The sequence below is a fragment of the Nematolebias whitei genome, chromosome 4 (assembly GCF_014905685.2).
Source record: "Nematolebias whitei isolate Nwh7 chromosome 4, NemWhi1, whole genome shotgun sequence".
Lineage (NCBI taxonomy): Eukaryota > Metazoa > Chordata > Actinopteri > Cyprinodontiformes > Rivulidae > Nematolebias > Nematolebias whitei.
In genome coordinates, this window is record NC_056501.1 from 8,771,885 (window position 1) to 8,786,949 (window position 15,065).

At 42.7% G+C, this 15,065-nt stretch overlaps 1 protein-coding gene across 1 annotated transcript; it reads right to left on the reverse strand.

Annotated features, from left to right (window-relative positions):
- Positions 1-4,389: 4,389 nt before the first annotated feature.
- neurog1 (neurogenin 1) lies at positions 4,390-5,521 on the reverse strand. The gene is made up of 2 exons (XM_037675671.1): positions 5,442-5,521; positions 4,390-5,355 (listed from the first exon to the last, which is right to left on the reverse strand). Exon 2 carries the CDS (start codon positions 5,330-5,332, stop codon positions 4,751-4,753), a length of 582 nt encoding a protein of 193 aa, XP_037531599.1. The 5' UTR covers positions 5,333-5,355; positions 5,442-5,521; the 3' UTR covers positions 4,390-4,750.
- Between the last annotated feature and the right edge of the window lie 9,544 nt (positions 5,522-15,065).

Genomic DNA, 15,065 nt, shown 5'->3' on the forward strand with positions numbered 1-15,065 from the left:
TTGTTTGTTTGTTTTGGTTGGCTGTTTGAGGGAATCTTCTGTCTGAATGTTTGGAGGCTTCAGGAGGATGAGCAGAGAGGAATCATCTTTAACGACAGAGAGAGAAAAGGAAAGAAGAGACGGACTGAGGCTTTTGGCTGCAGGAGTCCTTCCTCCTGTTTCTGACAGCAGAGAGGAGGAGGAGGAGGAGGAGGAGGAGGAGGAGGAGGAGGAGGAAGGCACTGCCGAGAGCTTCAGTTCTTTCAAACAAAGAGCCTGAAGTGGGCCAACAAATTGGGAACAATGTGGAGGAATTTCCTCTGAGCTGAACGAGAGCTGATGATGCAGCCTGATGTTTTAATCTGAACAGAAAACAAATTAAAAGTACTCAGAGTAAAAGTACTCAAACAGAGTAAATATACTAAAATATATACGACTGGAGTATTAGAACAAACTGCTGCAAAACAGGTTCTGCAGTACCACGAGACACTGTTTAATCTTCTAAGCCAGGGGTCTGCAACTTTTACAATCAAAGCACCATTTTATGTCTTCGTTCACTAAATTAAAAGTGCTTGGAGCTGCAACAACATGCTACAACTGTGGTTATCAACTGGTGGCCCATGGGCCACTTTAGGTTTGCTGGAGGGGGCTTTTGTGGCCACTAGGAGTGACATTATAAAGATAAAATAACAAATAATTTATATTTTTACAATTTAAGACATGAAAGCACTAGATTATTTTAAAGAGAATGGCTTTTAATTAATCAAAACTATGAACTATACTAACCTAGGTAATGTTTTTGTGGAAAAATTAATTAACTATAGAAATAAAGCATAAAGTTAAAATATGTTTTACTCGTACTTGTTCCAGTATTCACATATTTACAAAAGAAATGACAGGAAAACTACTCAAACTACCAGTAGTCCTTTTTTGTTATTTATAAAACATCCTATAAAATTCAGTTTTATGTTAGATTTGGTCAAAGCTTGAAAGAGCCGCTGCGGAGGAACCAAAGAGCCACATGTGGCTCCAGAGCCGCAGGTTGCAGACCCCTGTTCTAAGCTGTCTCATTGCTGGTCAATCCCTGAAAATAAAAGAAATAAAAAAACTCACCTACCTGCCCACCCTCCACCCCAAACCTTCTCATCTCCTCTTCAGACTCCTCATTGATCCTCATTCCTATAAGAAATAAAACTCCCAGAAACGACTTCATCGTATCACTGGAAACTGCTGCTTTTCTGTTCGAGCCGTTAGCAAAATGCAGATAAAGAGAACAAGTTTGATTTCTGGAAGCGGCGGTCACCTGATGTCTCATTTGTGCACATCACTGAACCATCACAGTCGGAGCACATCTACTGTTACACATCAGACAAGAGAAAATCTTCATCCCTCTCCTGTAAATAAACATCTTAAACACTTAGTTTGGCTCGTTTCCTGTCAGAACATTGGGTCTTTGCTGCCAAAAGGACCAAATGATAGATGTGAAAATTATAAAGCAGAGTTCAGAGCTCCTCAGCCTCCGGTCTATTCAGGGATGCGAAAGAAGAGAGTCTTGTTGATGGAGAGAGGAGCAGGTTGTTGTTGGGATGGTTGAAGGGACAAGATTATGTCAGGGCAAAGTCACAACGAGAAGGTCTTGGAAGGACTTGGAAGGACTTGGAAGTCACTGAAGAAGAATAGCAAAGGTTAGTAAAACTTGTTGAGGAACTAGCTCTGTCCATTATTTTACCATTAGATGTCATAATGTCCCAGCGTCAGAAGAACATCTGCAGGAGCTTTCAAACTCAGCAGAGCAGACATTCAAATCAGGTGCAGGTGACTGGCTGGGATGAGCAGCAGCTGTGGAGGGAATGAGTGTGGCTGGAAACTAGGAATCCCACATTAAGAGCAGAACTCGGGTTTGGATTCAGAGTTTAGACCCAGGCTGAGTTCAGATCTGTGACTCCGCTGACCTCTGACCTGTCGGATCAGCTGGAGGAGCGCCGCCGGCGTCCTCCTGCAGGATAATGACTTGTTGATAAAACAGAAGCTTAGGTTGAGCCTGATTGGACCTCTAGTGTCAGACTGTTTGACAGACAGAGAGGGGGCGGGGCCAGGCCAACATGTAAACAACAGGTAAACAATAACAGCTGACTCTTTGTCTCATTTTGTCAGAAAAGTTTTTTTTTTTTTTTTTTTTTTTTTTTTAGATTTTAGGTGAAACTGATACCAGTTTAGTCTTAATAAGGTCCAATAAAAGTGAGAGGAAAAATCCTGGACTGGTTCTGATCCAGTTCTGAACAAAACTCCAATTTCACTGCAGAATCTTCCTGCAGTTTTCACATAATTAACCTTGTTAAACAACAATTATTAGGTATTGATCAGGAGGAGAAAATGGGCCTTACAAGGTATACCAAGACACACACACACACACACACACACACACACACACACACACACACACACACACACACACACACACACACACACACACACACACACACACACACAGGAAGTCCTGCTGAGCATTAGATTGATTGATGGATTGATCTGATCATTCTGATGAGTAAAGTGACTTATTCAGAGCTGGGACACACACGCAAACACACACACATGCACTTTCCATCTTGGTCACTTCTTCCTTTAGCTTTAACCCCCACAGGTTGTCACGGCAACAGCATCATTTGAGTCGGACAATGGAGCATGATGCTGCAAAGAAACCATTTAATTTGTTTTTATAATTCATTCATCTGAGCCTCATCATGTTAATATGGTCTGGTTCTGATCCAGACCAGTTCTGACCCTGAGGAGGATCCTCTGAGCTTCAGAGGATCCTCCTCTTCCTGCAACAGGCACTCTTCCCATCAACACTGATCCTGAGTCAGCCTTTAAACAATGACCTCCTCCGGTTCTTTTCAGGATGATCTGCTGATGAACAGAACCAGAGGAGAACCAGAGAAACGTGGTTTAACAAAAATGTTGATGTTAGGAAACAAACAAAAAAGGTTCTGACCCAAAAGATTGATGTGAAAGTTAAAATAAAAATCATTAAATTTAAGAATGAATGTAAAATCTGAGTTGTGATTATACACAAGATAAATTCTGATTTTGGTTCTGGTTCGGTCTCTCCCTCTTCTGTTCAGATTCTGGATCAGCCTCCCACAAACTCGGGCCGGTGTGCGCGTGACGTGCGCGCGACGTGCGCGTGTCGTGCAGCCAATCAGCGCGCAGCTCGCGACGGTTTGGCTTCTCCTCTGAGTCACAATAAAAACTCATTAAACTTCCTGCAGCTCATTATGAGGCTGCAGGTGCACGCGGCCCGATAATCCCGCTCAATTAGTGCACGCTCCCGCGCACAACAACAATGGCGCGTGCGTCCTCCGCGTCCCCGCACAGTGATGAGAAGACTCAGAAATTTATTTAACGAAGGAGACAGAAATATATTTCCATAATTTTAATTTTCTCACATTAAATTAAAATTTTTATTACGTCATTTTGAGTAAAAACTAAAAGTTATGTGTTTTGAGTTTAGAGCTGCACGATTATCTTCCTCTCTGCCCCTCTTCCTCCGGGTTTTCTGTCTCCGCACGTGCGGAGACAAGGCGGCTGCTGCGGGGCGTGTGCGGGGATTAAACTCCCCACGGGGGTTGGGGCCTATTTATTTGTCAAACAGCTGATAAACTTTTTTTTTCGTTAAAATTATTTAATTTTTTGTTGCTTTTGGAAGAAGCTAAATAAAAAGAATGAAAAATTTAAATATCCAAGAGTTTGAAGACAACTAAACAGTTAATTTTGTTAGAAACAAATTAATTGAGCTGAAAAAAAAAAACTTTATGAATTGAAACCTTTAAATAACATTTGTTTATATCATTTTAATTGTTTAAATAAAATTCCATAAACTTTTTTTTTGGTTTATTTTAGTCAAGAGAAACAAAAATAAAAAGACTGAAACAAAATGTTTACTGACAGATAAAGTTTGACTTTGAAGATATTTTATTCACATTTGGTTTGTTTGGGAATTTTAAGGAACTTTTCAATTATTTGACTTAAAATATAAAATATTTTTGGATGAGAAAAAACCTTTTGGAAAACAAATATCACTTCAATTATATACATTATTAATTTTAGAACAAGTTGGACTTTAACTTTTATTTTAGTCCTTTTTCTGACTCAGTTATTCTCGTTAAATATTCAGAGTTTTAATCATTAACTCCATTTTCCTTCTTGTTTTGTTGCCCGATTATAAAAACTCCGCATGTGTTTCCAGGACCGTTAATGATCGGAACGGGCTCGTGCACGCGCGTGCATGCCCAGATAGTGATTTGATGCAGAAAAAAAAAAAACTCAAATCAGGATGCTTTTTATTATATATTTTTTTAAAAACGTAAACTTTATTTCATTTGTAGAAAAAACAGGAAAAGTTTCAGTAAATAGAATAAAAATCTCTTTATGTACAAATTTCATGAGACAAACAAATAAATAACAATCTAACAAACATGAAGGGGGTGTGCAGGCTCCTGGATTTTCACGCCTATTTTTTAATTTTAATTTTTTTTTTTTTTACAAATTATTTAACTTTTCACCTCCAGACTGTAACCTGCGGGGTCAGGGGTCAATGGTCAAAGGGTTCTGAAGGGAAAAACACAAACTATAAATCTGAAAAAAATAAAACTCTTGTAAAATCCGTTCTGAGCTCAGACTGGAGTTCTGCAGCAAGTTCTGATGGTTCCGACACCAGTTGAGCGCGCGCGCCGCGCATGAGTCTGAACAGGTCTCTCTGGTTCGGGTCTCCTCAGTAGATGCGCGGCACGAAGCTGCGGAACCCGAACAGCGAGTCCGGGCGCAGGAAGTCCTCCGGTCCCCCGGGACTGCCCGGGGAGGAGGCGCAGTGATCAGAGGAGGAGGAGGACGGGGAGCCGCTGGAGCTCCAGGAGCACGAGTCCGGGCTGCGGGACGGACTGAGCAGAACCGGAGCCTGCAGGTCCGAGATCCGGATGGTCTCGGACAGGGCCAGCGGAGCCTGCAGGTCCGCGATCCTGATGGTCTCGGACAGGGCCCAGATGTAGTTGTGCGCGAACCGCAGAGTCTCGATCTTGGTGAGTTTGGTCTCGTCCGGGAAGGCGGGCAGAACCCCCCGCAGCTCGTCCAGCGCATCGTTCAGGTTGTGCATCCGGTTCCGTTCACGGTCGTTGGCCTTCAGCCGCCGGTTCTTCTTAACCACATGCGTGGTTGGGTCGCCGCGCGCGCGCCCGCGGCGCCGCTTCTTCTGCAGCTCGGGCTGTCGGGCCGCGCGCCTCGGGGACGAGCCGCGGCTGTCCTCGTCGTCGGTGTTTGGGAACAGGTCGCAGCTGCTGTCGGAGTAGACAGGGTCCATGTCGTAGCGCGGGTGGTTCGGTTCTGTGGGGGAAGGAAAAGAAGAAACGGTGAGCGGAGCGCGTGCCAGTTGAAGGCGCAGGGGAGCGGAGAGGAGCGCGTGAGCTCACCTGAAGTTCTGGGAGCTCGGACCCAATTGGATCTCAGTTCTCTTGTCGCTCCAGATCAGCTCGTGCGAGCCGGTGAGCCTGGCACACGACCGGCCTCAACCCGCTTATATATGTGGACAACCACGACCCCCCCGGACCCCCCGCAGCAGGTCTGCCCCGTGCCGCCGGACGGCCTCATTAACATAATGACGCCGCGCGACGAGAAGCGTGCCGGTAATCACGGCCAGCCAATCAGAGGAGGCGGAGAGCCACGCGAGCGACACGCACGAACCACCACCCCCCCCACACCCCCCCCCCCCCCACCCCCGTGAGACAAAAAAAACCCAAAACCCCCTTTCAGAGAGTTTCACAAAAAAAAAAAAAAAAAAAAAACTGGCAGAAGAACCCCCCACGGTGAGGATCCATCAGTCTTCTCCAGGGACACAAGCTTGTCTTCATGACGGGAAGTGACGTCACTCGCGACCAGGCGCAGAAAGCTGGTGCTTCATCCCTGAGTTCAAATAATTTCATGTTGAGTTATAAACTTTTGACAGAAACGTCGGGCTCAGTCTCGCGTGATACCGCGTGCGACCCTTTAGCGCTCAGATTATCTGTTGGAGATGAGTCTCATCCACCACCAAATCTGAGGCTCGTGTGTGGTGGCCACCTTGAATCAGACCGACTCCTGAAGTTAAGGAGTTGTGAGAACAGAAAGATTTGTTTTAAATAGGTTCAAGTGATATTTTGCTAACAGACACTCAGACGGGTAATTACATGATCTCCCTCTTTCCGTGGGGATAAAAACGGTGTCTGAGATGTGACTTTGTGTCTTTTAGTTTAGTTTGGAAATTTTTTTCTAATTGTAGATTTGGACATTTTAGAAAATTTTATCCAAAAATATAAAGCTTGTTTTTATTATTATTATTATTTATCCGTTAAAGAATGCAGCAAAGATTCTCCTGGACCCAAACGTCCAGAGAAGAAAAGTTGTGGTCTGAAGTTCATCAGAACTTTCTGTCTTTAATCTGAGCCCAGATTTTAATCCAGCTCCAGTTTTTTCCTCTTTAAATTAAAGAAAAAACAGTTATTATTATTATTGTGTGTGTAAGCTTCGTCCCTCTTTGAGCGGGTCAGAACCAGAACCAGCAGAACTGCGAGGAGCTCAGCCCTGCTCTTTGTTTGTCTCTGAACCGCTCCAACACAAACAGTTTCCTTTAAGTGGTTTTTAAAGACATCTTTATGAGACAAGCATACAATTTTCCATTAATTATTCTGTTCCTTCAGCCGAGGAGAAGCAGAGACCTGCAGAGCTTTTCTCCTGCAGGGAGGGGGGCAGTCATTTATAAATAATTACACAATGTTTAGAGTCTTCAGGCATGTATAATATATCAAAGCGATTATAAGGTGAATTGTCCCATTGTGTCCGTCCACCCTGCGCTTCTTTTCACTCCTCTCCTGGTTTGTCCTTCGTCCAAATTCAGCTCCTCGGGCCTTTTGTGCCGCTTTCTTTCTGCCTCAGCCACTCTATTGGCAGCTTTCTTATTCAAATGGAGCTCAGTGGGAACAAAACCCGAGCCAGGCTGCACACAAATCATCTCCGCTCCGGCTGCAGGGCCGGCACAAGCCCGAGTGGGGCCCCGGCGACCCGGCCCCAAATCCCCCGGTTCTGCCTCACCCCGAGAAGATCAGCTGCATGTTGGAGGCGGAAAAAAAGCTCCCGGTTTCTGCTTTTTAATCAGATCCCTGGATCAGTTTTGGTTTCAGACAAAAAGTTCTGAAGAACTCTGGAGGTCAGTTGGACTGAAGCAAACGGAGCCTGAGCGCGGAACGACGGCTGAAGTGTGCTGAATTAGCTGAAGCCAAGTTAAAGAAACAATAAAAACAACTGAAAGCAGCAAAAGTGCAGCTGAAAGCTAAATCAAACGATAAAAACAGAGCCAGGAGCTGAAGCAGATTTAAAAGAGAATAATTTTATGAAGAGATGTTTTTAAATCTTTCTTTCGGCTGCTCTCTTCTTCCGTCACAGGAAGACTTTGTAATTGTTTTTACTCCAGATGCTCTTCAGTCCGGGGAGTTGAGCCGGCGACATTCCGATCACAGGCCCACCTTCTCTAACCTCTGCGCCACCACTCCCCCGGGAATATATTTGGAAATAAAGCTAAATGTTTAGAAAAGTTACAAAAAGCTGAGCTGAATGTTTTTGTCGTACGAGCGGCTAAAATCCTAAATCGTGTATAACGTGAACTAATTTCAGTTACGAGCGCTCACATCTGGAAGTGTTCTGGTTCTGATCCACGTCTTCAAGTGACGCATTAAAATGAAATATAAAATAAAAAACACCTTTTCTGATCTCCTCATAGAACGGCTGCCTCTCAACAGGTTGCTGGTTTCTGGCCCTGGCCTTTAAGTGGAGTTTCCTCCAAGTATTCCAGTTTCTTCCCAGACCACAAACATGAATGTTTGTCTCGTTTATGGACTTGCAACTGGTCCAGGGTGTCCCCAGCCACCTCTTGCACATTGATGCTGGTGACCAGTGACCCTCAACTCAGAAAGGAAGAAGCTGGTAAAGATGGATGATCTCCTCCGTGTTTCTTTTTAATGATGAGGTCGATGGACATGGCCGCCTTTGTGGTGTAACGGATCACGTGTTGGACTTCTGACAAGGTTCATTAGAACAGATTCAAAGTTTGTGGGTTTGAGTCCCAGCATGCAGAACGTTTCAATGGGATATTCTCTCTTTGCACATCTGGAGGTTCTCCAGGTTCCCCCACAGGCAAACACCATGCATGTTAGTTGATCATAGAGGCCTGTTTCCATTAACTCGACTCCAGTAGACTCAGCAGGACTTCAGAGTCTTTTCACTTGGTGATATATAAACTACTGTATATAGTATACAGATATAGTATACAGTACATATATATAGTATACAGTATATGTACTGTACTGTATGGCAACTCGTTAACCAACACCATGGTTCTGAGGAGGTGCAGATGTTCCATGCTTGTTGGCTGACGACAGAATTCAGACGGAGCTCAATGGACTCGATTAACGGGCTCTGACTGGTGGAGTGGAGGTGGTGGCCTTGACTCGGCCACAGCATTTTCAGGAACCTGTGGTGAGGATGGTGAGCGGTTGGTGACTTTATCCCACCTATTCACCAGTTGCTGTGTTGTGTTTGCCTCGGGTAGAAAACATGGCCGTGGATGTTTTCAGTTGCCGTGCTGTGAGGATCTGTGAGGTCCCTTTGAGGCGACACACAAGTTTTATCAAAAACCACGCTGAGACTGCGACATGGGAAGAGTCGGAGGGAGTCGTGTTGATGTTGGACATTGGAATTACATCACGGTGTGTGAGAACCTGAGTGGTTGTCTGTCTCGTTTCATTGCCTTTAAAAAAAGAAACTGTCTGGATGACGTCTTCTGTCTTTTCTTGACCCTCCGTGCTCTGAGGCTGACATCTTGACTGCAGAGGTAACTTCTGATAGACATCCTGTCAGAAATGACCAGACTATCCCTTTATTGAGCTCTGAAGACCCCCCTCCTGCTTCCATAAAATAAAACAGACCCTGCTGTTTGTTTGGTGTCTTGATGAGTCTACGGAAGCTGAGAAAGGACAAGTCTAAATCTCTTTTTATGGCATTTTCTGGGGATTTCAGAGCTGATGAAGAGTAAGATGGAAATCCATCAAATCTTTATTCCTGTCAAAGTTTTACAGTTTGTTTGAATCAGGGATGATGAGGAGGATGGTGATGATGATGATGAAGCACACAGACCCCTGCAGCTGTGGGAGGAGCAGGTCCGGCAGCAGAAACACACGAAGAAGAAACAGAAGGTGGAGGCAGGTCCTGCTTTTACAGCCTGAACACTTCAAAGTGTTCAAACAGCTGCTGCACGTGCACGTGGAGCGGAGATGTGCACGTTGGATGATGGTCCGTCTGTCTGTTAGTGATGCTGCCATTTCTTCACGTTTTAGCTCCTATTAATTATATCAATAACGAGCAAACGTCATTTGCACTGTTATGAAAAATTATCCAGTTTGTTTATTATACATTTATCATCATTTATTATAAATTTATTATTGGTTATATACATTTATTATCTTTTATTATACCAAATTTATTATACATTTATAATATTCTATTATACATTTATAATCAGGTATTGCACATTTATTATAATTTATTTTACATGTATAATAATTATATTTGACATTTATAATCAGGTGCGCATTTACTGTACATTTACTATCATTTATCATGCATTTGTTTTACATTTACTATCATTATACATTTATAATCATTTAATATAAATTATCTGTTATTATACATTTGTTATAATTAACTATAAATGTATATATCTTTTATAAATGTATCTGTTATATACATTTAAAATCATTTATTACATTTATTTAACATTTATAATAAGTTATTTTATACGTTTTATAATTTATTATGCATTTTTTAATCATTCGTTACACATTTATTTAATATTATAATCAGTTATCATACATTTATTATAATTTATTAATATTTATTATATATTTATTATATTTATTAAATTTATATTCAGTTATTTTACATTTATTATCATTTATTATACATTTATCATTATCTATTTTAAATTATAACCATTTAATATACATTTATTATATATTTATTATAATTTATTTTACATTTCACATTGGTTTATTATACTTTAATGTCCTCATTTTTTATAATCAAGAACGAACAAAACACATTTTTGAGGCAACAGTTTGACTGGGTTAAAGTTTAAAGATTTTTGTCCGTCTGTTAGTAAAATATCTCATGAACCGGTGGATGGATATGTATGAAACTGTCAGAAAGTATCCAATAATTGAACATCCTGATTAACTTTTAACCTGATTTTAATTCAACACATTTATGAAACAAACTTTGTTGACCAAAGTGCTGCACAACGAGTAAAATAAAGCGGCATTTAATGAAACAAAAAGTCACAAAAAAAAAAAAAAGATTTAAAAATACCATACACCAAATGGAGTTCAGTGGAACAACATGGTTTTGAGAAGAGTTTCGCAGGTGGACCAGTCCACAGACCAATGAGGTTCTGATCCTTCTAGTTCTGAGTCTGAACCCGGGAGAGTCCAAACAGAGCTGGAGCTCAGCGATTCAAGATGACCGCCACTGCAGATCTTAAGACTCGACTGAACGGACGTTAGTTTTTCTCAGCAGGTACTGAACTCAGTTTAAAGTCGGACCTGAAAGGCGGCGGGCGACAAGCATTCCTCCATGTTGGTGCTGACTCAGCGTTTACTCTGTTTGTATGTTTGTGGAAGTTTTTACCATCCAACTCCTATTTTAATCGTTCATGCATCAAAATGTTCAGCTCGTCCAGGAGATGGCTGCTGTGATTGTTTTAGTAAATTTTAACTTTTTTTTATATTTTTGACTTTATTTAAACACATGTTCCTCATAGAAATTAATTATGTCTTCAACTCCTTGAAAAATGTTTTTCTTTTACTTCTGCTTCAGCTGCTGGCGCTGTTTTTGTTTTCTTACGATACTTGTAGCTTTTAGCTACTGTCCAGCCTTTTTTTTTAGCGTTGGGAACTCAGTTTCAGCTCGTTCAGGTCTCAGTTTCTTTCCTTTTTCCTTCCTGTGATCCGGAACGTTGCTGGAGTTGGTCAAAGTGGTTCTGGACTCAGGACGTGTGGACTTTGGCTGCTTTTTCTTTCAGTTTCTGTCCAGTTCTTGTTTCTGATCTGAGCTGAAGTGTTTTATATCTGAAAGAAAACGTACAAATCTTGTTATTTGTAACTAAAAGAGCCTGACGAGTGAAACGGGTTTAAAAATCAGAGCGGACGTGAAGTCGGTGAGTAATTTTCTCCTCCTTGTTCTGCCCTGAAGTGAAAACATCCTCAGTCTCTGGGTTAACGGCTTGGTGTCCGGCCCGGTGACAACTCTTTTCAGGTGCTGTGTTTTCTGGCCGTGGCGTTGCCATGGCGCCCGGAGGCCGAGCTCTTTGTGGCTGCTAATGTGGGGCAAACTGGAGGTAAATTATGAGGCTGAGCAAACAGCAGCAGACGGGTGAAAGCAGGCTGACGTTCCTTTACATTAAAACCTTCCTGAAGCAGCAGACGGAAAGATATCCATAACAGCAGACAGACGGGACAATGGACTGGATCTGATCAGGGCTCGGGTCTGTGTGCAGAGACGTGATGAAGGAGCAGAGGGAGGAGGAGGAGGAGGTGCTCACTGAAAAATGAAGAGTTTAAAGCAGAAAACAAAACTCAGAGCTCGCGTTGTTTTTGTTAAATTTGTTATAATTATTTAGTTTTTTGTCTAAACTTTCTACAAACTTCTTCCTAAAGAAATTCATTATTCATCAAACGTCCAGCTTTTAGTTTTTTAATTAAAACTACAACAATAAACAAACAAACAATACCAACCACAACATCTGAGACGGTTGAAAAAAATAAAGAGCTGAGCTCTGGGTCTGAAGTTGACCCGGTCCGGAGGCGGAACCTGTTTGAGCTCCATCTGGACCTTCTCTCTGCGGAAACCTGGGTCAGGATCCCACAACATGAGCAACCAGACTGTTGAGTCCAAAAACCCGGTTCTGTGACGGATGGAAGCACTGAGAGGCTGCCGTCCAAGAGCGAAGAGCAGGTTCGAATCCTCGATCCCCTGAATGAAGAAGAAACCTGCAGAAGAAACATCTGGAGGACAGAGGAGACTTAAAAACAAACGTCTACAAAACAAAACCAACAAACTTCAAGTTAGGCACGGTGGAGGTCGCATCATGCTTTGACTGTCTGGCTGTGCAACAAATAAAGAAGTGCATAAGTCCAGTTCTGAGCTTGGATCAGGGTTCTGTGATGGTCTAGGCTTGGATCATGAGTAGCAGTGGTGGACGCAGTTCAACCAATCCGCTAACAGCTAATAGCGGAACTATTTTTTTCATTTAGCGGATTAGCTTATTCACTAACTTTGGAAACAGCTGAATTAGCTTCTGCTAAATTAGGTTTCGCAAACTTTAAGTCCTCTAAGAAAAGTCATGAGCTTGTTCATGTCTGTTGACGTGTCTCGAAGAGTCCGATAGACACTCGGCTGACTTCGTGTGCTCGTAACAAGACGTGATCGGTCGACGCAGCTTCAACTGGAAGGAGACGAAGACGTGATGCAGACTGAGTGACGGTCATTTTAGCGGTTTAGTGTTAGTTTCCGCAACTTGCTTTACGGTAGTCCCTCATTTATTGCGGGCGTGAGGTTCCAAACCCCTCCGCAGTATATGAAAATACTCAAAGTAACTACGTTATGTTTATTTTAGTATTTATATATATTTTACGGCTTTAGAAACCCTGCACCCTCTTGCAATGTTCTAAACTCAACAACATACATACAGTACCGTATGTGCAGCTACCAAATTTTACTTACCAGGCTCTGCAGCTGCAGGAGCGGCTTTGGTCTTTGGTGGGCCAGTGCAGGACTGGATGTGGTTGATTGAGTCCAAGTCTGGATGAAGACAGTCCAGATGGGCTCCAGAAATTGCTCCAGACCTACGGTGGCACGTCCCCACTCAGAACTCCTCTCTGCCTCTGCATCCGCTGGGAGCCGAAGTCACTGTAACAAGCGCCAAACTTTTTCCGATCAGATCAAAAAAATTTCCTTCCAGTATTTCAGCAGAAGGAAACGGCTTCTGGGCAGGGCACTGTTGGCTTCTGGGAAATGTAGTCATTATGAGTGGGAATACAGTGTAGGCTTATTGAGAGAAAACTACAAAATGGCGACACCTGTCCAAAATGTTTTATTATTTTGAACTTTTTACTATACAGTACTGTATCCAGTACTGTCCCAATCAAGTGAGTAATATTAAAGTTGACAATCATGTGTCCTGTACATTTAAAAAAACAAGTTAATGTACGTTGACAAACCGCGATATAGCGAGTCCGTGACAGTCTAACCACCAAGTAGCGAGGGACTACTGTATTTGATTAGCATTAACAAAGATAACTTTTTGGTTAGCTGTGCTCACCATTGCCTTTTAGCTCTGCAGGTTTGTCGGACTGTAGGTCTGGTGGTCTGCAGACTTGCAGGCTTGTGGTAGGTCTAGTGATCTGTGGGTCTGTAGGTTTTGTGATGTTCTGGTGATCTGTGGATCTATAGGAGGCTTTCAACTTGTTCCACTGAAGACTTTTTAGAGAAACTTCAGTTTTATAAAAACAATTAAAGGGTGAAATTTTTGTGACTGAAGAGAACTTTGCAGACCCTGATCCTGGTCCAGCTCTGCAGCTCGGAGAGGTTTTCCTTCCACTCCTGCAGCAGGAGACCAGGAGGCCATATGCTCTGGAGAGCAATAACTTGAATTTGCTGCAACAAAGGAGTAATTGAGAAGGAAAGAAGGAGCTGTGAGTCCTGACTCGACAAAGCTGTGAAAACTCTTCTTTCAGCCTAATGAAGCTGTCGTCTGGGGGTGTGGTGGAGGCCGGGGCGGTGGGGGTGGAGGCCTGGGGTGGAGTGGGTGGGGAGGCTGAGCGGTGCTGGACGTGATTTGTCATACAATCTGAATCTTTAGGAGGGCCTGCAGCAGAGACACCTCCTCTCCATATGTCTGCTTCGTTTGCATCTGAAAGCTGCAGGGCTGAAGGATGGAGGAAGAGGAGGAGGAGGAAGGTGGGACTGGGTGGGGAGGAGGAGGATGCAGACTGTCTCTGATCAGGTTATTTGTTGTACTGGTGTTTCTAGAGCTTTCTGCAGGACGAAAATAGGCCTGTAACTGTAAATGTTTCACTTCAACAAGATTTTATTTTTTATTTTTTTACATGACGAGGTCAAAGTTTCACGTTTCAGTTAAAAAAACACAATCAGGTCTGTATTTCAGAGCAGAAAACGAGGCAGTTTGAGTCTTTAAATCCCAGAAACAAGGTCCAAAAACAAGATCAGATAAGAAAGTTAAACTGCAGAGGTGCTGAGCACCGATTCTGAGCCTGAAGCTTAAAATTAAAATAATCAAAACAACAGCTGGGAGCTCCAAAGGAACCCAATATATGCAGATGTTTATAATATTTGAAAAGTATTCCATTTGTTTTTATAGAGTTAATAATGTTGTTTGAAAATATGAAATCTCCAAAAGAACAGAACATTTTAATCAGTGCATGGTTAAAAAGTATGTTGAAGTACTGTATTTATAATAATTAAGGGTGTGAGCGTTATTTACAGCAGCAGTGTGGGGTGATTACTGCTACCTAGTGGCGATCATTTGAAACACCAGCTTCTAGAGCGAGTTCATCTGGTCTGAGGACAGAAATGTTCCCTTTAACGTCCCTGTTCCTGATGTTGCTATTGGTTTATTTAAGCAAGTGGCGGTCTGTGATCCACTGGTTCTGGTTCTGGCAACAACCACTGGTTCTGGTTCTGGCAACAACCACTGGTTCTGGCAACAAGCAGAAACAGGAAGTAAGGTTTGTGGTTAGAAGGCCAGCATGAAGAAGATGGGTTCTAAAAAAAAGTCCAGTTTCTGGATTTCAGTAGCGAAAAATGTCAGTCAGTCCGCACACCATCCATCCCTTTGTCCATCCATTCATCCATCCATCCGTCCGTCCATCCAATTTCAGCCACATGTTCATCCATCCATTCATCCTTGCCTCCTTCCATCCATCCATCCATCC